The following is a 25,927-nucleotide window of genomic DNA, read 5'->3' as shown; positions in this document are numbered from 1 at the left end:
ATATATACAGCTTCAATGTAAAGGGACTCAAATCAGTATTTTACACAGTACAAACTTTTGTACATTTTAGTCTATATTGTTTTTTTTTCTGTTCACTAATGTAGAGAATGGCAGACAGGACACAAAGATGGCATTCGTGGCAAAGGAAATATGCCAAATATTGTAAATTTGAAGTTCTCGAAACTTTATCACAGTGACAAGACATCATTTACCAGATATGTTTGATAGGCACAGACACAGATTTCCTGATGACACAGACTATAACATGATGATATTGACAACAACTGATTGTTATTGTAACATATGCTACGGTGGGCTGACGTTATTACATGGACCATGTCTACATTTAAATTGTTTGCTACCCTTCTTCAGAAATGTAGTTATCAATAAACGCAAAACTGAAGACATGACTTCCCAGAATATAAAAAGAAAAATGCAAAGATCTATTTCAGCTACTACCAGGAAAGACAACTGTTCAAAGCCATTCAAGCTTCATTCAGCATTGTAGAAACCGGATGCCTCACCTGTCCAGTTTCTGGCAGTGGCTCCATCAGCTCTACCCCCTCTGCATAGACTTGAATTAGTGCAAGTAAGTCTCTGGATTTAACAGCATCAAACAGCTCATTCATTTTAGCTGATGCCGATATGCAGGTCTTCCTGGTAAACTTATGATCTACATATTTAGCATTAATAAATTCTTTGCGTGCAGTCCTGGAAAAGAAAACATACTGCAATTATTTGCACAGACTTTAATCAACTGGGATGATTCAGGATATTCCATTATGCTCTCGTATGCAAAATAGTTTGTAAAACTTGGCAAAGATGTCTGGTTTACCAGATTCATCTGTAGAAGGGATGCGACACAATGGTTTCCTGGGAACTGGTGTTTCAAATATCTTTTAAGACATACATTTATTTGCATCACAAGACAATGGCTCTCAGCCTTATTTTATTTTTGGAGACCCACTATTAAAGCTGTGACCCACCCAGTAAAAACAAAGCCATAAAGAAATGTAATAAAAGTAAAATACTTAATTTTATGTAGATATTGTAAATCAATCAATCAATCAATACATAAATAAATAAATAAATAAACCAAACAGTACATTTTACAAATACAATAAAGTAATTAAATGATTACAAAAAAAAACCTAACCTAATATGTGATCTGTGCTGTAAGGTTTCTCCAGTGAGATGTTATGGGTGAGATACTAACTCTGAGGCTCCTCCCCCATATGAAGCTTGTTCCTGTATTTCGTTTGATTGCTGCCATGATGGAAAATCTTCCGTCATGGCTGCCTATTTCAACTAAATACCTTGTTGTAAACGGCAGCAAATGCTTGATGGCTTTTTTTTTTTTTTAAAGCTGTGATTTTGCCATTATGCTCAAAAATGTTAACTCTATGGACTTGCAAAGATACATTTAGTTGGTTGAAGCTGAATCTTTGCACACCACTCTGTGTCAACAGCGAAAGAAACTGAGATCTTCACAACCCTCTGCAGTCGAGGCAGGACAAGTCACGCACATGTTTACGCTTTGTGGAAGTAGTTGTCAGGATAATATTCTATATCTATGGTTCTCAGTAGGTAGACGCACTGTCTGCGCTATAGGATGACGTACTCCCTAGCAACACATGAACGCTGTTCCACGGAGGGGAAACTAGATTGTTGCCAGTGTTATCGTTTCTGTCCGACTGAGAAACCTGTTTTTACCTTTCAAAACATTAAGAATGGCCTACGATTATGGGGATATAATTAATGCTTTTTATTCTTTCTTTCAAAAATAGTATAAATATTAGGTTTTCTAAACATTTTTTTAAATTCACGACTTTTTTTTTTTCAATTGTAGCCTACTGCGTAGTACCGTAGTAGTTTCTGCGTGTGAGTTGTATTCGATTATTTGTAGTTAAAATAATATAGGCTACTTATTGATTACTAAAAAAATAATCTATACAAATAACGTGCATCATCTCACATTTTAATACATTTACCGTGATCATGTGATTGTGGAGTTTTGCTGTTGATGTCGTGTATATATATATATATATACATATATATATATATATATATATATTGTTGCACCATTAAAAGACGTAACTTACACTTGATCACATGTGTGCTTGCAAGAATAAGTGGAAAACCCATTTGTCACTCTTGCGCCATAGTTATATAAGGAATATATAGTACTGTGAAAAAGTATTTGTCCCCTGTCTGATTTTCTGCTTTATTGCACATTTTTCACATTGAATTTGGTCAGATCTTTATGTGGGTTGACACCAAAGTTTGGTGCTTCTTTCATTTGTTTGGCTAACTTTGGCCCTTACCATCAGAGCGAAGTTGTCAGCACAGTTTCTTTTAGCATATCATGCCACGATCAAAAGAAATTGCTGAAGACCTCAGGAAAAAAAAGTTAGTGATGCCTATCAGTCTGGAAAAGGTTACAAAGCCATTTCTAAGGCTATGGGGCTCCACCAAACCACAGTCAGAGCCATATTGTCCAAATGGAGAAAGTTTGGGACAACAGTGAATCTTCCCAGGAGTCGCCGTCCTACAAAAATCTCTCGAAGAGCAAGATGTTAAATCATCCAGGAAGTCACAAAGAACCCTAGAACAACATCCAGGGATTTGCAGGCCTCTCTCGCCTCGGCTAAGGTCAGTGTTCATGACTCCACCATCAGAAAGACACTGGGCAAAAATGGGATTCATGGCAGAGTAGCAAGGCGGAAACCACTGCTCACTAAGAACATGAATGCTCGTCTCAAGTTTGCCAAAAAGCACCTGGATGATCCTCAAGAGTTCTGGAACAATGTTCTATGGACAGATGAGTCAAAACTGGAACTTTTTGGCCAACATGGGCTCCGTTATGTCTGGCGAAAACCAAACACTGTATTCCACAGTAAGAACCTCATACCAACGGTCAAGCATGGTGGTGGTAGTGTCATGATTTTGGGATGCTTTGCTGCATCAGGACCTGGACGACTTACCATCATTAAAGGAACCATGAATTCTGCTCTGTATCAGAGAATTCTACAGGAGAATGTCAAGCCATCTGTCCGTGAGCTGAAGCGCAGCTGGGTCATGCAGCAAGACAATGATCCAAAACACGCAAGCAAGTCTACATCAGAATGGTTGAAGAACAAAACATTTGAAGTTTTGGAATGGCCTAGACAAAGTCCAGACCTAAACCCCATTGAGATGTTGAAATGAGCAGTTTATGCTCGAAAACCCACAAATGTCACTGAGTTGAAGCAGTTCTGCATGAACGAGTGGGTCAAAATTCCTCCATGGCGCTGTGAGAGACTGATCAATAACGGCAGGAAGCGTTTGGTTGCAGTTATTGCTGCTAATGGTGGTGTAACCAGTTACTGAGTCTAAAGGGGCGATTATTTTTTCACACGGGGTTGCATTAGGTGTCGCATAACTTTCTTTAATAATTAAATGTAATAAGTATCAAACTTTTGTGTTATTTGTTCACTCAGGGTCCCTTTTATCCAATATTAGATTTTGGTTGAAGATCTGATAACATTCAGTGTCAAAAATATGCAAAAATCCAGAAAATCAGACAAGGGGCAAATACTTTTTAAAGTACTGAACGTTTTTTCCACTTATCGCAAGTAAAGCTGGACTTGTACTGTGTCCCACATTTTATATTTTAAAACCTACAAATTATATGAAAATCTATCTATGGAAAACTGAAGTCATACAAAAGATTACTGTAAAATTGTGGAACTTTGGATTTTTTTTTCTAAAGACGAAATAAAAAAAAAAGACTGAATATCTCAACTGTTTATAATACACATTACTGTGCTTCGTCTGAATGATTGATTTATTTAATCCAGTTTGTTACGGTATAATAATAAAGATCTGCAACTGAGTTAGTTGTTACAGAGCTGTGTGTCAGGGGCGCACCCAGGATCTAGTCTCAACAGTCAACAGGGGGGAATGTGCTAATAAAGTTCAATGAAGTTCAATCTCGTCTCTATGTCACATATATTACATGCACCAAAAGAACATGCTTTTACAACCAACACATTGAAGAGTATTGAGAGCTGAAACAAGTATTTTTAGCAAACCAATTTCTCACATAAAGGAATAATCAACAGTTACGCAAACTGAAAACCCAGCGTAGCGGCCTGATTACAGCATCATTTTTCCAGGTAACAACGTCAGGCCCGTTATGCTCAACAGCGCTGGTGAGAACCCTGACATATTCAAAGCAGCTGGCAATATCAACTCTTCAGTTATCGTGGGGGCTTTCTTACATTTAGCTATAAGCTATGAAACTAAAACTTGTGTTTGTATCTGCTGCGTCAATTTCCTTTCAAAGTAAGCCAAAGTGTAGTGTTTGTTGATGCCTCTTGAGTTTTGACGATTGCATGCTTTCATTGGCAAGCACTTCAAAGCAAATGACACACTGCGGTTTGCGTTCAGTTTCGGAACAAATATAAGCGAAGCCCAGCTGAAGATATGATTTGTCGCATTTACATTTAGGCCCACCGCTTTTTATTTTCTTTCAGTTTCTGCTGGCCTTGTCATTGAATTTGATGGTGATGCAGCTTCAATTTTTTTTTCACTAATCTAACTAATTGTAATTATTTTTATTTTATTTTGTTTTAGATACACTTAATTTAACTTTATTTCTTAACAATTCCTTATAATTTTCTTTTACCGCTTTTAGCTTTTCAGATCCTAGTGCAGCTCGAGTTGCCAGTTGCAAAAGCTCACTTTCTTGCACTCAACGCAACTTTCAGCTGCCTTGTTCTCAGTGTAAAGTTCAATTACATTTGATTGGTGGTACTCATTTTTTGCAAGCACACTATTTTGCTTTACCAGAGTCAAATTACATAAGGTTTAAAAAAAAACAAAAAACAACAAAAAAAAAACATTACTGTTGATGTGAGACAGGGAAAAATGCTCGATCAGTAATATTCCTTATTTTGGGAAAGTGGGCTTTGCAACCCACTGGTTAATAAATGATGACTGAAGACATAGTTGGTCTGCTTTGGTTGTAGCACAAACTAAAATATACTTTGAGTGTGAATTTATTACTTCAATGTTTTCCAATTGCCGTATTCCTTTGAATTTAAGATGCACTTTTTAAACCACCATTTTCTTCTCAAAAATGGTCTGTGTTTTAAATTTGAGTATAGTGAAGCATGTATGAAAATCGCCAACAAGACATGTGACTACCTGAGTACACAAACAGCAACGTGACTGGCTGCAGAAAAAAGGCAAACCAAGACGTCACTGCCCGATTAACAAAAGGCAACATGACTTACTGCTGTGAAAAAACAAACAAAAACTGTCCAACCCCGAACACCGTGTAACAATTTTTTTTTTTTTTGGTTCCTGGGTAGTAAGTGTTATTTCCTAATTGCTTATGCCTCAAAAGTATTGAAAATGGCTATTATTCCCCACAAACTTTGCTTTTGTGACCAGGATAGTGATATTTTAAATTTACCTATTTTCCAGAACATTCCAGATAGATTCAGTGCTTGGAGTAAACTTGGAGTAACTTCTAGAACTTTCTAGAACTTTCTAGAACTTTCCCTTAATATAAATAATAGTATAAATACAGGGGCCTTAAGCCCACCAGTTCAGTTTAGTTCCAGCTGCCTAAGTGGATACATATCTGCATTTTTCTGAGATGGCATCAAAAGGCTGCAATGGTGGCATTCCTGATGGGTCTCCAAGGTGGTTTTACCAAGTTTCCCTGCTATCTTTGCCTTTGGGGCAGCAGGGACACCAAGGCACACTACCACAGGCGGGACTGGCCACAGCGGACCAAGTTCTCTGTGGGGAGGAACAACGTCAAGTGGGAGCCACTGGTGGACCCCCGGAAGGTGCTGATGCCACCATTGCACATCAAATTGGGCCTTATGAAACAATTTGTCAGAGCTCTAGATAAGGAATCTGCAACCTTCAAGTACCTTCAAGACTTCTTCCCTAAGCTGTCTGAGGCAAAGGTCAAAGCCGGTGTCTTCGTCGGACCACAGATAAAGAAAATCTTGGAGTGCAATGAATTCCCCAAGAAGCTCACTAGTAAGGAGAAAGCGGCTTGGAACAGCTTTGTCGCAGTGGTTCATAGCTTCCTGGGCAATCACAAGGCCGAAAACTATGTGGAGCTGGTTGAGACTCTGGTGAAGAACTATGGCACAATGGGCTGTAGGATGTCCCTCAAAGTCCATATCCTTGATGCTCATCTTGATAAATTCAAAGAGAACATGGGAGCGTACTCGGAGGAGCAAGGCGAGCGCTTCCACCAGGATATACTGGACTTTGAACACCGCTACCAAGGACAGTATAACAAGAACATGATGGGAGACTACATTTGGGGGCTGATTCGTGAAAGTGATTTACAGTATAATCGTAAATCTCGAAAAACTACTCACTTCTAAATCTTTTGTAGTCATTTTTGTATTAATTTAGTATAAATACATGTTAATTTGGATTCATATGTTGTTTTTTTCTGACTTTAGTGAACGAAAAGACACAAATTCGCCCGTTTTCTCATTGGAAATAGGTACATTTCAAAATATCACTGTCCTGGTCACAAAAGCAAAGTTTGTGAGGAATAATAGCCATTTTCTATACTTTTGAGGCATAAGCAATTTAGAAATAACACTTACTACCCAGGAACAAAAATTGTGTTACATAGTGGAATCATCCATGACATGCAGGAAGCCATTTTCAAATCAGTGTCTTTAACTAATTCAAAGAGAAGCAAATACAATTTCAGCGTTTCGCTAATAGGCTCAGTTCTAACACAATGACATGCCAAGCAATACCACAGTTCACAAAAAGGTAGAAAAACGGTGTGAATAATCACAAGTAGATATGAGAAACATGACATAACTGTAATGCTCTTGTGTAACAGCGAGGATGCAAACTGCCTCCATATGCGTAACTGAGGTTGTATCTTTGTAAATGCAGATTTATTTGATGTTTTATTTTTTCCTCAAATTGAGGGTGGGAAATTTGAGCTGGGTCTTAAATTCAAGGGCGTCACATTTGAAGGAATACGCTAAGTCTGTTTAATTAGCATTTAAATATAATGTTCTTTGAAACTTATTTTACTCACATATCACTTGATGGAGTGGGCTTTGGTGAAGGACAAGGGAGGTTTCCTTCCACAATTTCATTAAAACTACAGTTTCCTACATTCTTGGCCAGCTGTAAAAAAAAAAGACACTTCAGTATTATCTCTTTCTGACATAGCAATACATAACATAACTGAATGTATATTGTAAAATATATTGTCCCAAGGTCAAGATGAATGCACCTAATGAAAGATACGGTAAGTAATACAATAGGAACTGCATGGTGTGAGGGGACTATGAATTTTAAAAACTCTATGTGTACAACATTTTTATAAATACTATTTGTAAAAATGGGGTTAAAAGGGATCATTTATATCATCTTGTTTTCGTATTAAATATTATATATCTGCTATATCTGCTTGTAATTGTTTGTCATACTTACTAAAAAATACTTCTGAAAAGTTTTTCTGAAGTAAGGTGTACTAGCGCTGTTCTGCGCATTGAAACCCATAAATGAAACATGCACAGAAGTCTGTGCAACACTGATATGCTTCCCCAGTTTACTTGAGAAACTCAGTCTTGAGTCTCTTCAGATTTACACTACTTTTACTGGACTAGTTATTAAGCATGTAAAGCTATTTTATAGCTATTTTACTTTAGCTAGCCTCAGAAAATGTAAGATATAGCTGTTAATTTTCTGATTTCTGAAAGAAATACATTGAATAAAAATAAATCAGCTTACAATAAACTTGTACTGCCATGAAAGAAAAGCACGACAAGCAAATGTTGCAAGTTAGTCTGTTTTTCTTCAGTCTGAGATATAGTGAAATACTGGGTATACCTTTCAGTTTCCCTTTTGCCAAAGTCTTTAGAACGCTACGACATTTTTCAAGATTTCTTTTTCAAGCACCATTTTTTGATATTGCACTCAGGTAGACAAGATTAATCAATCATTTTTTAATCAATCAAAGGTGTGATTAATCATTAAATCGATTAAAACCCCTACAAACACACACACACACACAATAGGATATTAAACAGGTAAGAAATTAAACAGAATAAAAATGTAGATGATATAAAAGTATTCCTATGTAGTTAAAGACATAAAGCATGCATTTTACTCCACCAACACGTATTGTATGCAGTGTGTTACTTCTGATACACAACTTCTCAAACAATAATGTAATACTTTTGATAATGAATACAATATGAAATATAGTAAAGCAACTTACCAAGAGTTCAGAAGTTCCTAGTTTATCAAGTTCCATGGACTGGATTCTTGAAATGTGCACCCCCATTTCCCTGTGTATTCCAGAGCATTCTATGCACGTCAAAATGCCCAGGTTTGTTGACAACCATTTAGGATCTGCAGCACAAAGAGGGAATGCAGGAAAGAACAGAAGCATCATAAAGGAGCATGCAAGTTTCTGTAAATAAATGAAAATAACACTTAACACAAGAGGTTTTCAAAGTGGGGGGTGCATGACCTGACTGGTGAACATTTGCTTCTGACTTCCTGATAATTGTAAAACAAGGTGCATCATATCACAGCTTCATTGAACAATATTCTGATGCATCACATCATTTCTTAGTGCCTAAATCAACGTGTGAACGTAGAGATCTGAACGCGACTCGGATGTTATTTGTTCTTGCTGATGATAGCATGAAACCAAACTAAAACGCCATCTGGATAACAAACATCGTGCCCTCAAAGATAAGCCACAAGATTGTTTCGAACGGAAGCTCTTTCAACTCAAAGGACCGAGGTTTATTGAAGAAAGCAGCGATACCTGCCAAAGCACTTGAAGCTGTATTTGAATAGTGGTTATATGTTATAAGTTGCTTTCCGTCTTCAGAAAAAAGATGTTATTATATGTTGGGAAAATCACCTTTTTCTAAATACTGTACTGTTTATTAATAGGGGGAAGTGCACATGGGGCATGCGTCTTGGAAGGGGTGCGCAGCAAAAAAAATTTGAGAACCTCTGGGTTAACATATAGTATGCGTCTGTCCAGAGTATGACCAGATAGGGTAGTTCACTATTACTATTCCACCACATGAGGGCAATATCCCTTTGATTACACTGGGAACAGTTAAGCCCGCCACGGCAGTCATTTCGGTTTTTACTTTTAAAATTTAAATTACTCTGCGTGTGTTAAAGATCCGCCATTGTCTGTTCCTGACTTTTCTTAATATATGTATTAAATACTCTGATGGCGTTTGAAAGTCAGGATCACAAAAATAAAAAAGTTATAAGCACTTCTACCTAGAACCGTCAAAAGTAGTCATTTTGATGGCTTGTTACAATACATGCTTTTATTGTTAATATAACCTACAATACACTGTTTTTTATATGTATACAAGCCAGTTTGTTATCTCTACCTTTGCTAAGTTTACAGCAGTATGTATTTGAATAGAACATTGCTCCTGAAGTCTAGATACGTGTTATCCAAAAATATACTGCAATCTTATCAATTCATTGGAGAACTGCCCTCTGGCTGTCTACGTGAGCATATACAGTCTGCAGTCTTATAATACTATTACAAGAATTATTCGAGAAATCTTGAGATTTTTGCATTTTGATTTGAGAGCAACTACAGATATATTTGCCTTAGCATCAGAAAATTGGAACGCCTTCATTGAAAACAACACTGACTGTTTCAAGCTAAACATAAAACATTCCATGGACAAGTAACTGTTTCCGACAAAAGCACAGTGTCGCTGGACACAATACATGTCAAACAAACCTTTCAAATTTGGGATCAAGTTCTGGCTGGCAGCGGACCATACCCCTACCTGTGCGAAGATGAAACTCGCCCTGCAGCTGGTCAGAGACTGGGTGACAATGTGGTACTTAGCCTGACGTAATCGTACTTAGGAAAAGGGATGAATGTTACCAATGCCAATTTTTTTATTTCACTGTAATTAGCAAAACAGTTGAAGAAAAAAAAACAGCCTGGTTGGAACAAGACACAAAACTAGAAGAGAGTTTCCACCATCTGCGCAAAACATACAACTCTGTGAAAGCAATCACCGGTGTTCAGTTGTCCAATTTTACAATGTACTGGATATGGCATCCATCAATTCATTCATTTCGATCAGTGAATGCACCCGGGAAAATACCTAGCCACATTAGCCACAGAGCTTTGGCAGAAACATTTCGATCCGAAACCTGCAAAGTGGCAGGGAAACGCACCTCAAGCTGCATACAGTGCATATAAAGTGTCACACGCAACAGTAAACAATGCCAGGTAACTAAATGCAATAAAAATAAAACTTATCTGTGCCAAGTGTGAAAGAGCAGTATGAGGTAAATGCACACAACATCTGTGTGGATTGTGCTACTATAGGGGCTACTTTAAAGTACCGTAAAAAACGGTGTATAAGTAACCCCCCCCCCCCCTTTTTTTTTTTTGAGACAACAATTTCAGGAAAAAGTCTACAGGTCAATCCGGTGTATAAGTCACTCCCCCCTTTTAGGAGCCCCTAAAAATAACTAGAAAATAGACTTATACTAAGGTTTTTACAATCAAGTTTTTGCACAATCAATCAATCAATCTTTATTTTATATAGCGCCTTTCATAGTGGACCAACATTATTAAGAGCGTTACAAGATTCTTTTGAAATGTTTATTTTATTATAGTTTTTAATTTTTTGCAGTAGGCTAATGTGAAAAAAAGGCCTTTAATGTTATTTTTGTAAATAATTACTTTGTTTTTACAATGTTGTAGGTACTATAGCAGTTTACACAATATCTTCTTTTGAAATGTTTATTTTATTATAGTTTTTCATTTTTTTACATCATGTATATGCGCTAATTTTGAAAATAAAGCCTTTTATGTTTATTTTTTCATTGAAATGCTGTGTTTCTGCTAGGCAAATGTTACATATGATGTTCATAAATAAAACTTTTGAGTTGTATCTGATAGTTTGTGTCTCATATTCATATCAAAGCTGTTTAAAATGTACCCATCAAAATGACTACCACTGGCGGTTCTAGGTAGTAGCACAAACCCAGCGGTTCTAGTGTTAAAGTGCCTTGGCACACTTTAATTATACACACATTACAAAACAAATAAAACATAGGAACAAAATAAAGGTTTGAACAAAACCATACAAACTCTTCAAAATAAACCAAATACCACACCAAGGCTGCAGCTATCATAGTGCTTTCCTTTCTCTCTGCTCCAGGCTCTCTTCTCTCTCCTACACACTCCTTTATTCCCTTTTATACCCTGTGGCCAGGGGCTTGATTGACTCAATCAATCACTCAATCACCACCTGGCCACATTCCACACTTTTCCATTCAAACATCAATCAAACAATTAATCAAACAATCAATGCCTTGTGGCTGTGCATTTGGTGGCCACCCAGGCACCGATATGCAGAGTCTATGCTCTGTCAGAGACACAAACTATTTTTTAATCTAATTCAGAAAACAATCACTGAAACATTTTGTAAGTATTTTAGCTCTCACAGCCTGGTACTGCTGCCTTTCTGCATACAAGCATAGAACATCTCAATGGAGGTCCCTAGTACAAAGTACTCCTACAATATGGTTTTCACAAGAATAACATTCATAAATACTGAAAGTTAGGCATTTTTTTTTTTTTTTTGCTTCTTTTTGCTGACCTTGAGCTAGCTAAAAGCAGATTACAAGAACAAACATTTTTTTTAAATTAAAAGCAATTATCCTTAGAACTGAAGCAATGTTCTTTTAATTAAGCAAAAATCGACCATAACCACATTAGATTTCTTCTCCAGAACAGTTTAACTGTGTAAATTACAGCTTATTACAAGATAATAAATTTACCAGTGGTTCTCATAATACAATCTATAGGCAATGCTATCTATTCAGTGTTCACAATGTATGTATTATTATTTTTTTTACCAAGTATTAAATATTCCACCAGTCAGATGATGTAAGTATAACATTCACTTTCAAATGTTGTCCGCAGTTAGTAAAATAAATTAGATGGACTAACAATATTTGCCTTGTATGCGACACGGCCACTGATCCATCCTGCGGATGAGATGTTAAATCAATGTCCTATTGTTAGTCACTCTGCATGTAATGCACAGTTCACAGCCTACCTCTGTAAAGTGGTCCACTACAAAAGGCACTATATAAAAATATATTATTATATTATTATTATGATCAATGCTACTGTGTTTCATACATTATTTTCATCCTACAGCGCTTTACAACTGCTGATTCAGAGGAACGTACTGCTTACTTAGTAGATACACTGCATCTTGACTCTAACCACACAACAGTAGTAGGTCAGGCTATCATTAAAATGCATGTGAAGAGTAGCATTGATTTCAACTGTGTGTCTGCCTTTGTAATAACAGACAACATAATATTATTTTTTAGGTTGATAGTCTCCACTGACATATATTTTATATAATTTACTAATAATTTGACAGTGTCTGTGGTTTTAAAACTTAATTAAAAAATTTAATTTCTACATATTACTAGAAATGTACAGTGTGTATAAAACACAAGCACTTCAGTTTTATTATTTCAGGTCTGCAGTTAACGTTTCTCCCGTGTTTAATATTTTGGGATTAAAGGCAGCAAAATAGGCTATGTGAATTACACGGTCATTGTAATTACTGTGTCAACATATGTTTGGCCTGACACTTCATTCCCAGCGCTAAAAAGAAGTCGGTCATCTAGAAAGGGGGCGGAGCTATGGTGCACTAACTCATCGACCTGGAAGGAAAATGATGTGGCAGCCACGGATTGGAGGTGCGGCTGCAATCGTTTACCAAGGGCTCATGTGTGAAGGTACAAATAGGGGATGAAGCGATGTAATCTGTTCATTTGTTTTGGTTAAAGAAAGAACCCAGAAGGACCTGTGGATTGTGAAATGTTGTAAGTGTTTGTTTGTTTTTGACTCCAATTGTCTATTATTATTAGTAGACAGCTAACACGTCCGGAGCTGTCACCAGAGACCAGCATGAACCCGGACAGCACTGCACCTGTGACACAATAAATAACACTATGTAACACAGTTTTTGTTCCTGGGTAGTAAGTGTTATTTCCTAATTGCTTATGCCTCAAAAGTATAGAAAATGGCTATTATTCCCCACAAACTTTGCTTTTGTGACCAGGACAGTGATATTTCAAAATATCACTATTTCCAATGGGAAAACGGGCAAATGTGTGTCTTTTCGTTCAAATAAAGTCAGAAAAAAACAACATGTGAATCCAAATTAACATGTATTTATACTAAAGTAATACAAAAATGACTACAAAAGATTTATAAGTGAGTAGTTTTTCGAGATTTACGATTATACTGTAAATACAGTATAATCGTAAATCCCGTTATAAATAATTATAATAGCACCACAAGTACTACAGCATGCACCCATACAGCACTCTACCTGTGACACAATAAATAATTATAATAGCACCACGAGCACTACAGCACGGACCCAGGACTGGTGACCGTGTTAGTGTATTGTGTTTGTAATGGGACTGTGTTTAGTATTTGGGACTGCAAACCCTTTGTTTTGAACAGTGCAATACACATTGCTATAGATTACCTGTAATTACTGTTTAGTCACCAGACCTGGGTTAAAAAAATGAATCTATTTTCTAATTGCACTGCATCACTCCTACACCTGTACCCAACTAACCATTTTGCCACAGGCTCATAGTAAGAACATGAGCAAATGAAGATTATTTTTCATGCATGCTCTCTCTCTTTTTGGTTTACAGTTTTATGAACAGAAATTATGTAAGACTTCCTACCTGGTGCTCCGCAGTCACAGCAGACTTCATTGCCAGGCATTCTCAGAACATCATCAATAATGGCTTTAGTAAGATCTTCTAAGCTGTTCTCACCAGTGCTCTGCTCCCCCCGAAATGCCATGTTTAAAGCTTCTTCCTTATTATTGGTTAACACTGATATCCAACTACATAAAAAAACAGAATATAATTAATTTGATAAACAATTGCTATAAAATGTCCTACTTCAAAAATTATTTCCTTATACAGTGCCTATAGAAAGTTTACACCCCCTTGAACTTTTTTCACATTTTGTTGTGTCAGTACCTCAGAGTTTCATGCATTTAAATGAGGATTTTTTTCCACTTATCTGCACACCATACTCCACACTGTTAAGGGGTAAAAAAATTTTATTGAGAAAAAAATTATATATTAAAAATACCAAACTGAAAGATCATAATTGGATAAGTCTCCAGCCCCGAGTTAATACTTGGTGGAAGCACCTTTGGCAGTAATTACAGCTGTGAGTCTACTGGGATAGGTCTCCACCAACTTTGCACACCTAGATTTGGTAATATTTGACCATTCTTCTTTACAAAACTGTTCAAGCTCTGTCAAGTTCTGGGGAGCTTTGATGGACGCAATCTTCAAGTCTTGCCACAAATTTTCGATTGGATTTAGGTCACGGCATTGACTGGGCCACTCAAGGACATTTACCTTTTTGTTCCTTAGCCACTCCAGTATAGCTTTTGCTGTGTGCTCTGGGTTGTTGCCATGCTGAAAGGTGAACTTCCGTCCCAGTTTCAGCTTTCTTGCAGAGGGCAGCAGGTTTGTACTTTGCTCCATTAATTTTCCCTTCTATCCTGACAAGTGCCCCAGTCCCTGCCGATGAGAAACATCCCCATAACATGATGCTGCCACCACCATGCTTCACAATAGGGATGGTATCCTTTGGGTGATGTGCTGTGTTGGGTTTGCGCCAAACAGAACGCTTTGCATTTAGGCCAAAAAGTTCCATTTTAGTTTTGTCAGACCACAAAACTTTTTGCCACATGGCTAAATAATCTCCTGAGTGTTTTTTTGCATACTTCAAACAGGATTCAAGGTGGGCTTTCTTGAGTAATGGCTTCCTTCTTGCCACCCTACCATACAGGCCAGATTTGTGGAGTGCTGGGATATTGTTGTCACATGCACTTTGACCAGTATTGGTCATAAAAGCCTGTAGCTCTTGCAAAGTTGCCATTGGCCACTTGGTAGCCTTTCTGATCAGTCTCCTTCTTGCTCGGTCATCCAGTTTGGAGGGTCGGCCTGATCTAGATAGGGTCTTCGTGGTGCCATACACCTTCCACTTCTTAATAATCTTCTTGACCGTGCTCCAAGGGATATTCAAGGCCTTTGATATTTCTTTATACCCATCCCCTGATCTGTGCCTTTCAACAACTTGAAATCAGTGAAATGCACTACCCAGCAGAGGGAACCTACAGGATTTGCTGAATTTATCCTGAAATCATGTGAATCACTACAATTTAACACAGGTGGAGGCCACTTAACTTGCTGTGTGATTTTGAAGACGATTGGTTACACCTGAGCTATTTTAGGATTGATATTACAAGGGGGGTGGACACTCATCCAACCAAGCGACTTCAGTTTTTATTTTTAATTAATTTTCTACCAATTTCTATAATACTTTTTTCACTTGGAAGTTCTGGGGTAAGATATGTAGATAAATGAAAAAAACACAACTATTTTAATGCATTTTAATTCCAGGCTATAAGACAACAAAAAGGTGAATTTTTGAAAGGGGGTGTAGACTTTCTATAGGCACTGTATACCAGTAATGTTTTAACTACATCATCAAAAATATCTAACATTTTAAAAGCCTATATTTATTGTAGAAATACAAAATAGCCCTTTAAAATGTTATATGTGTGTGTTTGAGTGTTCTTAGATCACTTGTGCCTTTTCATCCATTCCAGTCCAAGACCTTGTTCCAACCATGGCCTTAATTATTAAATTGAAGTCCAAGTCATTAGGACCTGGTTGGAACAGGGTTGAAAGAGTCACAAGTGCATACTACGATCATAGAGGTTTGCTTATATTCTGTAGTTAATGTCTGATTATTTAAGTATTGCTACTATCATAGCCTATGTTGAGTCTAAACTGACATCTTGTGGCAATAGCACAAATTACAGATGAGCAATTCTGTTCTTTTTCCCAAATATAACTCACTCCAAACTATTGTCTTACCTTTCAAGAATTTGCTTTGATTTAAACAAGGATAAGACAACTTCGGAGATCAACAAGGTGTACCAGGGGACAGCAGCATTATACAGTTTGGACTTAGAGAGCAATAATGTTACAAATAAGCCAATACACTATAAGCCAATACATTTACTAAAAAAAATGCAAACCAAACCAAAGCATCAGTGCACTAACAAAATCTACTGTCATCTTACGTATACTGGATGTGGAAAGACTGCTGTCAAAAAGCAACTGTCAACATTACATTTTTTTTCAGCATATCTGTGCAAATATATATGATGTTACTTACAACAAATTAATTTTCTCATGCATATTAGAAATGGGCATGTTTTAAATGATGAGAAAGTGTTGCTCTTAAAATCAGCTACAGTACAGAGTGCAATATGCAGTGCTACACACCAGCAGATTTAAACAGCTATTGTTTTATACACATCAATAAGTGTACCTTGGAAGACACTGTCATGAAAAAATGTCCGACACATTTGGAACAGATAATGAAAAACTATCTGTGCTTTGTCCAGAGAATGGTATCAATGATGTAACTGAAATTTTAAAAATATATACATGACACCAGGGTGTCTTGACGGTTATGAAGTGGCTCTTTGCAGAAGATGCTTCCCTTGTTCAATGAAAATCTGCTGTATAGGCAATAATAAAAAGTATTAGGAAATTACATTTAATATGAATTCACTAGTACTTAAGGACAATGGTTTACATTTACCTGTAGTTTGCCCCTACAACTCATCTTCAAAGAATTAGCACTTATGTACGTAATGTCTTTAATACAGAATTAGAGCTACTGTTTATTTTGTTAGCTTTAATAATGAAACAGTTTTATTTAAACTGACATTTGTTTTTCATGAAAGGTTTAGGGATAAAAGAATGATAAGAAATTAATAAATTAAATGAAAGTAGGATGTGCCATGCCACCCACAGATTTTGAATAAATGGCTTTTTTTGGGGTGCTTTTTAAATTATTAAAATCTATACTCTGGTCTTATTTAAATTGCAATATATGCCTGCCTACTAGTTAAACAGCAGGCAGTGGGGCCTTGTGGAAATGTGTTCCGCAGTGCCAGACAAAAACATGTGTTTACAGTGTTATCAGAAAGTCTGTTATACTGTAGAACAATAATAAATCTAACCTTCAGTGCACTTCTATTTGCTAGTTAAGTCTCATATGTGAAGTTCTTAAAGAAGAAAATATACCAAACTTGCAAAAAGTGACAGCTGGAACTATACTACTTAGTGATGCATATTAGACCACAAAAAAAGGTCTGATATCTGGTTTAGCTCTGTACCGCGGTATGTACCGTACTGCCATTGGTGAGTCAAAAAAAATCGGACTGGACTTCAACATCAGCAGTCCACACCAGTTTTTCTCTACTGAAATGGTCAGCGGGGCCGTAAATACCAGATCAGGCTCCCAAAGCTGATTAACGGCTCAGGACTCAGGACTGTTTATCAGTCTAAAAAGATGCTTCAGGTGTCTGTGACACTGCCGGTGCTGTAATCAATTCAGTACCCCCTCAGAAATCTGTATCCCCTGGCTCACTCGTATCTGAGTGAAATACGAGTGATGTGCACGCGCAGCAGTTGTCGGCTGCATTTTGCATTCATTTACTAACTTTTTTGACAGGATGGCATGATTTCTTTGTGATGTGCAGAATCAGTTAGTTTGTTTTCATTAAAAACATATTTGACATGCGCAGCTAAAACAATCTTTAAATAATTAATGCTTAATGTATTAACGATGCGATCTACCTGTTTACAAACGATTGTGCTGACTTCAAAGTAGCCTATTTTTTATATACTTTTTAGATTTAAATTCTTGAAAGTTGAAAGTAAATGATCACGAAAGTTTTCATGAATGTTGTTGCTCTGTGGTTTGTGCTGTTATGTCTAGAATAAACACGAGTTGTGTAAATGATATTACATAATAGTTATTGTTTACCGATATTTGTTTATATATTTATTTTATATACTGAACACACATAAGATTGGTATTGCCAGTGAGAAACACGGGGGATACCAATTTAGACAGCTGACAATATCTTAGTCTATGGCTGTATTATTTGGTATTCCCTGTGCATTTCAGGCAGTGGGGCGCCTAGAAAAGTCAAACTTGAACACTGTGTCTACCTGTGCCCCATTATCACACACAATGGGTTTGATTGATACTGGGTGTATTTACAGTGAGAAACACAGGGGATACCAATTTAGACAGCTGACAATATCTTGGTTATGGCTTTATGTTTACTGATGTTTTAATGTTCTGCTATTTTGAATGTTATTCTATCCTGTTCATTTTCTTGATAGAGAACAACTTATTAAAATATTGTATCATTTAAAAAGATAATTGCTTGAGGGTAAACACTGTTCCATGTCGCATGGGAAAGATCATTAAAAATGTTCAAAGGCTCTGGTTTATTACATGACAATATATAAAATCCACATGTTCTTTGTTGTGTTGTATACTATCGTAACTTCTCATTAAAGCCTTTGTGGGATTTGGCTTTTTATGTATTTTTTTTTTTTTTTTACTGTAGAGCTTTTTAAAAAGTTAATGCTTTAACTAGGAGAATGCAGAGTTTTATTGCAGTATGCAGTGTTTCCTTCATTGTACTAGTTCCAATCTTTTTAAAACCGAGAGAAAAATAGCTTGCAGGCCCAATATTTGTGCAATGGACCAGCCATATACCGGTCCACTCTCTGTACCGGAACTGTACAGGACTTCCATAGATTTGGATCGGACCACTCACAGAACCTGGTCTGGTCCACATCCCTAATACCACTGTAAGCTAAAGAAATCTCTGCTTGCATTTCTTCAGGTAACCAGTCAGCAAATATTCTCTAAAAATAAAATATATGTTTGCTATGAAAAGTGTTTCTTTTAAATCTGGACATTTGATATATTCACAGCAAACTGATGTGAGCAACAGATATATATATTTTTTTCATTATATAAATCACATTTCTTACATTACAAACTCTTGTTCATCTTCTGCCTGGAAGTGATAAGTTCGGTTATCTGAAATACAATTAAAATAATTAGAGAAAAGCGATAAAAGGAGCATTGTCTTAGCTACCAAAATCAGTAAAACCTTTCTTAGGTTATACAGTAAAATATGTTAACACTTTTTTTTTATGAATTTGTCAGTTAGCAGATGCTTTTATACAAAGTGCCTTCCAGAAACTAGGGCCTGAACTAGGCGTCACAACTGCTGCTGCAGATTCATTTACAATATGACCTTTTTTTAACGTCTCATTCAAAGGACAGAGCACAAGGAGGTTAAGTGACTTGCTCAGGGTCACTCACAGTGAGTCAGTGGCTGAGCTGGGAACCACCTGGTAACAAGCCCCTTTCTCTAACCACTGCAGCACCAAACCTCCTTTTGAAGCACATTTTTGAAGCAGCAATATTTATTGTCATGACTTTAGCAGACATTCAGTTTTTTGTTTAAATAAAACGAGGTTTAACATGACGTATTAATATTGTAACAAACTTACGGGATATCAGGTCAAAACACCTCTTGTCGTCTCCATTTGGTTTTACTTGACAGGTGAGAAGGTTCAGTTTTACAGGCTGTCTGTTGGACTAAACAAAAATATAAGAGTAAATGAATATTATGAACAGTGGTTCTTTTTATATTTAAAACATGCACAATGCTCTAAAGCACTTGTACTCCTTGGAAATATACAATTACAGGGATAAAAATAAGACTACATTGCATAGCAGTTCGATCCATTACTGGTTTTACTAGGAGTTTAATAAGACTCATCTGAGCTTGTTATCTGTATACTGTGGCTAATCAAGCATGTATTAAAACCTGGAATGGGTGAAACTGCTATGCAATAGGAGTCTTATTTCCATACCTGAATTATAACATTGATAAAGTTTGCCTAATTTTATTATCAGAATTCATTTAGAATATCTGGGGCATTAACAATCTCTAGTTAGCACATTTTTTAAAGCACCACACAGTCCACAAATTGTATTTAAAAAATGCAGCCGGATATGGTGCTTTTAAACAGAAATCTCAGCCAATGCAAAGCTGGCTTTTTGCAAATTGCAGAACTAATGACTATATATAGAGTCATATAACTCCCCTGAAGGGATCAACCTGGCAATCAGTGAAGTGTATGTGTAATTAGCGATTTAAACGGTCTTGTGCAATGTTAACTGTACAGCACCAAGAGAGACTTACTTCAGCTGGAAATTAACAATTACTCTCTCAAGGACTGTTGGCAAGGATCCAATTGAGGACGGGATGCCTGTGATCATGTGAACACCCCAGACCTCATAAAAGTTCAAAGCATTCCAAAGCAATTGATCTTCAATAGGAGGATGCCCCTGTTTTGATATTTATTGCCCCTCATTCACCTTTACTTTTTTCTGATTATTTATTTATTTATTTATTTTAGTACCACGTTGCTGTATAAGAAACTTTAATGTAAACTGTACAGGGTTTACAAACTGCCAAGCACTGGTTCGGTTATAAAAGCTGAATTTAGAACTGAACTTTGGTCCTTATCAGCACTAACAAATTAAAGGTATAGGCTGATAATTCATAACTGTGAAAAGGCAGATTCTTAGACATATACAAATTCTTTCTCTGGAATATGTGTAATTGAATGAATAAATAAAATAAATACATACATAAATAAATCATGCCTACTGTGATCAACTGTCACCACATTATTATACGTGTGCTGTTCTACTTTAGGTTTAACAGTAATATGGGAATTAAATAGTCAAAGACTGGCTGCACCATATATGTTATCAGCTTGCTTTTCTCCAAACAGGTACTGAAACTAGATACTAAATTAGCATGACATTGACAAATGTGTACTGTGATGCTGAGATAATATACTGAAGTTGTTTGTTTTAGGTGGAAATATTACCAATTACAGTCATGAGAGTTCTGGGTGTACCTAAGCCCATTAAGAGTTAATAGTACAGCAGGGACAACATTATTTTCAAAGTAATATACCTGTTACATGTTACCATTTGTGTGCCTTAATTAAAAAAAAAAAAAAAAATGAAAATGAAATGTGGCTGAAATGTGCATTAAGGCTCCTAGGAGATGGATGACATTATATAATTGCAAACTTTCCCTGGCAACTTTTCGCAAGTCTATCCAAAATGGACATCAAAGTTCCAAGTATGGCTGCTACAGTGAGTTGATGGGCATTATTGAGTTATCTTTTCAGTTAAGATGATCCATTTTTTAACTAAAGCTTGAAAACTATACTTGTGATAGTTAGGCTGCTCCCTAGGTTGTCTAACATTTAAACTAAAGTAAAAGGAAGATCTAAAATAAAACGTACTGTCGCATGTGAGATTGTAAGTATGCCATTCTTAACAGAGCACTTTCTTCTCTGCCAAACTTTTCTTAACCTGTAAAAAAAGGATGATACACATCAAAAGACATCTCCTCAAACTTTTAATTCATATATGATGCTAAAGAGTATAGGCTCAGTATATTTCATGCATTTCAGGATCCTCCATGTGAGCATGTTTATTAGTTCTTATACACTTCCACCTCTCTACCAAAGAAAAAAACACAAATAGAAAACAAATTAAAGAATAAAATAAATCCTCAAGGACACAGCTTTCAGCTTTTTTGTGTCTTCTTTTTTAGTTTCACTTAGGTATGTCCAGTTATCTACAGGAAATGACATCTGAAGAAGATATTATTGAAGACACTTCTAACATGTGTTTTTAGGTTAGAATTTGGACTGTGTTACTTAGGCAGCTTGAAATTGATGGCACCATTTAAAGGTTTCAACTAATATCTTATTAGCTTTAGAGATCACCATTCTAAACCTGACCAGCAAAAATATGAACTCTCGTACAGGGACCTTTTCAATGTCTGCAACATAGCGTAATGTACTGCAGTATAGTTTCAGTGTCTTAATAAAAGCACCCAAAATTCACAAATAAAAAACCTACATTTATACTCCATAAACAATTTGATATTCGTTTCTCCTTTCTCATTTTCCACCTCAAATACTGTGTGCTTCTGTGAAATGCTGTCATGCCAAACCACAGTAACTTGCTTAACATGCATGCTGTCTTTAGTTAAAATAAAAGCCACAAGGAATGACTGAATCATTTTCACACAAAGAATAAGAATATTAGTGTGTAAGGTCGCTATGGAGATTATTATTTCCAAAATGTGAGTAGAGAACTACTTTTCATATATTTTCTGACACCAGATAAAACTGGAATGCAGAGGAAAAAGTAGCAGCAAGTCATGTGTATACTTTGAGTATTTTTTTCCCCCAAAGCAAACGACCACCTTCCAGCACTATTAAAACACATAGTGGGACATGTACCAAGCATCTGCGACGGCATTAAGGCCATAGCATAGAGTTTATGTATTATGACACTTTTGGCAAGTTAAGGCTGTGTTAGCACCGCAAAAATGCGTTCTGCAGTGCAATGTGCTCTGCCGCTCATTAGCCATGCATTTTAAGACGTGTCAAGCCTTAATTATATAAATGGGCAAATTGTAGGTGGGGCTCATTTGTAAATGATATTAGTCTGATATTAAAATGAGATTTATGAAGCGGCAGTATAACTGCAATGGCCCTAAAAGGGTCCACAAATAAGACCGATTTCAAAACTGGTCTTATTTGGCTGCAAAGAAAAAGTCAGAAAAGAGCTGATAGGAAAGAGCATTATGGCAGCAGTTCACAAGTCAGAAACAGACATTTTATTAAAAAAATAAAATAAAAAAACAATACATTTTTATTTACATTATATTCTACTGATGTAAGTTACCTAAATGTCTTATCATTGACAGTTCATTAAGAATATTACCCAAAAACCAAGGCTGAAACATTTTAACATTTAGCCCAGCTACTGAGTCAACTCTTTAAAAATGTATATTGTAACTCGAGTCACTATTGAAACAATTTTTAAAAACGTAACAAACTTCTGTTGGAAACAAGACTGCAAAAAAAAAAAAAAAAAAAAAAAAAGACAAAATGGATTTGTTAAAAACAATCTTGAATAATAATAATAATAACAATAAAAATACAAGATACGAGACTAGGGTGTGTGAACTATGTATCAGTTGCTTACAACAACATCACTTACAACAACGTCTCACCCGAAAGACGAAAGCACAAGAAGGTTAAGTGACTTGCTCAGGGTCACACAATGAGTCAGTGTCTGAGCTGGGATTTGAACCGGGGACCTCCTTGTTACAAGCCTGTTTCTTTTACTGGACCACACAGGCTCCAAATTGAATGACAAATTCAGCAACATTTTAGAGTTTTGTAAACTTTTAAAACTTATGTTGACACATCAATTAAAATTAAAGTGTAATTCCTATAGCCTATTTTGCTGACTCTAATCCCACAATATTAAATATGGGAGAAATGTTTATTGCAAACCTGAAATGACAAAACCAAAGCTTTTGTGTTTTTCTACATTAGTAGTATGCAGAAATGTCATTACATAGTATGAGGTAGTATACCAAACATGAAGCCGCCATTTCTTTGACCCCGTTGTCTAGTAACCCAATGCATGACACTGAGCAGGACCGTGTACAGCTACTGTAGTGCTGCTTCTACTTGATAAAAGTATGAAATCAACAGGGGAGGTTGTAATGGCCACTACAAATTATGTGCAATGAACAGTTGCAGCGAATAAAATAAAATAATTTCCGATTTGCAAACAAGGTGAAATGCCAATGGTATTGTATTGCACTGCTCACAAGAGCTACACACAATAATTGCAATAATGGCTTATACCCACAAACAGGTAGTAATAATTACTATATGAACTACAGCACCCTAACACAATGGATAAAAAGTAGTAGCAGAAACTGCAATCCTTATAGTAAAGTTCTGGTAGCATACAATGAGATACAGGTGATTAAATGCTTCAGCTATTCAAAGGGCACATCATGATCAGATCTAAGAAATTCATTAGAAAGAATATTAGACTCACCCTACAGCTAACAGACAGCATTAAGAGAAACTGTAGGCCTACGGCTCACACAGCAGTGAATAAACAGTTACACACTTATATAAATACATATACAATTGTCCTTTGAAGAATGACGAAAAAGAATGACAAAAAAGAAAGGACGAGGAACAAACAAGTGCAAAGTAAATGTCCGAGTCCAAACAGAAAGACTTCCATAACCAAAAAGCGAATGGCCATTCAAAAATAATATAATTGTAATCTAAACCGCATTCACCAAACAAATGGAAAGATCTCACCGCTCGTTGAGTCAGCCGTTAGATCCAGAACTGCTGCAACACGCCGTTGGAAAGCCATTCAAAAAATTCAGCGCATCCAAAATAGAAGAATAAACAACAGAACATTGCCTGGCAGTGACGAACGAGAAAATGACTAATAACTGGTGTAACTATAAAGAACAGGCCATTGATGTTAGTGTTGCTGTAATGGTAAATACTGTCTGAAGTCAAACAAAAATAATACTCGAAACATTGAAGAAATGGGTTGACTGCTAGTTAGACAAATAAACACAAAACAGACTAACAAAATACAGCCAGATCTCTAAATTAATACAGCAATACAAAGGGTCTAACAAGTATAAAATACAGACCTTCCTAATACATTGAGCAAAAAAAAATATGTATTTACAGTATAATCGTAAATCTCGAAAAAATACTCACTTCTAAATCTTTTGTAGTCATTTTTGTATTACTTTAGTATAAATACATGTTAATTTGGATTCACATGTTGTTTTTTTCTGAATTTATGTGAACGAAAAGACACGCATTTGCCCGTTTTCCCATTGGAAATAGTGATATTTTGAAATATCACTCTCCTGGTCACAAAAGCAAAGTTTGTGGGGAATAATAGCCATTTTCTATACTTTTGAGGCATAAGCAATTAGGAAATAACACTTACTACCCAGGAACAAAAAATAAATAAATAAATTGTTACACGGTGTAATAATAATAATAATAATAATAACAACAATAATAAATAAAGTCAAGACACTTAGTCAACACAGCTCATTGCCTTTCCAGATGACCTACCTATTTAATTGAGGTAGCCCATTTGGAGGGGAGGCACTATTTTTCAGATTAGTCTGCTAATCTGTGCTACTGTAGCCCATTTTGAGGGTTTCAGAACACCGACGCAGAGGAATTTTTGCATTTAAATGTGGCAGCTTATGCCGTGCCTCATTAATTTTGGGCCAGTTAATACATTCGGGATGGGGTCAAATCTGTACCATGGCACAGCGCTACTTTACACTCCACCATATTCAGCACTGCATCGGTTGATCTCGATACGTCTCCCACGTATTTACTTAAAAAAAAAAAAAAACTTGGCTACCTAGCAGTTTTAAACATTTTAATTTTAAACATTATGTGCAGTTAAAATGATCTTATACGAATCACAGAAGCATAAAAAGAATAGCTTAAAGCTCAGCTCTCTAATAATGACGGTTGAATCCATTTAAAAACTAGCACTTTAAAATTGTGGTGAGTCAAAACCACTTTCATGTTGTGTTTAAAAAAAAAAAAAAAAACAGTGCAGTTCAATAAGATGTTAATTTAAGCTTGAAACAAATAAAACGCCAATGGCAGCAGTTTACAGAGGTTGCTGTCAAGAAGCACACCAAGGCTTCGTACAGTGAGGAAAGGCAGCAGCAGACACTTTCCGAGGTTCATGGTAGCTATATTGAGATTCTTAAGTTGAGATTTAGATCCTATTAGGAGATCAGATTTGCTAGTGTTGAGCTGAAGAAAACTGGCAAACATCCAAACTTTGATGCCTTGAATGCAGACCAAGAGCAACACCATGACAGGGGTGCTTCCAGGGTAGAATTTTAAGTAGAGTTGGATGTCGTCAGCATAGGAGTGAAACATGAGGCCGTGTTGGCGGATG

General features: G+C 36.3%; 1 protein-coding gene across 4 annotated transcripts in view; it reads right to left on the bottom strand.

The window, feature by feature from the left end:
- Window positions 1-25,927, bottom strand: part of LOC121314606 (arf-GAP with SH3 domain, ANK repeat and PH domain-containing protein 1-like) — a 217,966-nt gene that overhangs the window by 34,835 nt on the left and 157,204 nt on the right. For all 4 annotated transcript variants that reach the window (XM_041248042.1, XM_041248044.1, XM_041248041.1 and 1 more), the window contains 7 exons: window positions 21,373-21,442; window positions 19,552-19,639; window positions 19,024-19,072; window positions 13,804-13,967; window positions 8,273-8,406; window positions 7,082-7,173; window positions 525-711 (listed from right to left, as the gene is read on the bottom strand). In XM_041248042.1, coding sequence (XP_041103976.1) covers window positions 525-711; window positions 7,082-7,173; window positions 8,273-8,406; window positions 13,804-13,967; window positions 19,024-19,072; window positions 19,552-19,639; window positions 21,373-21,442 — 784 coding nt within the window. The remainder of the gene's footprint in view (window positions 1-524; window positions 712-7,081; window positions 7,174-8,272; window positions 8,407-13,803; window positions 13,968-19,023; window positions 19,073-19,551; window positions 19,640-21,372; window positions 21,443-25,927) is intronic.

Source organism: Polyodon spathula, chromosome 4, assembly GCF_017654505.1.
Source record: "Polyodon spathula isolate WHYD16114869_AA chromosome 4, ASM1765450v1, whole genome shotgun sequence".
Lineage (NCBI taxonomy): Eukaryota > Metazoa > Chordata > Actinopteri > Acipenseriformes > Polyodontidae > Polyodon > Polyodon spathula.
This window is presented reverse-complemented; position numbering and strand designations above follow the sequence as displayed.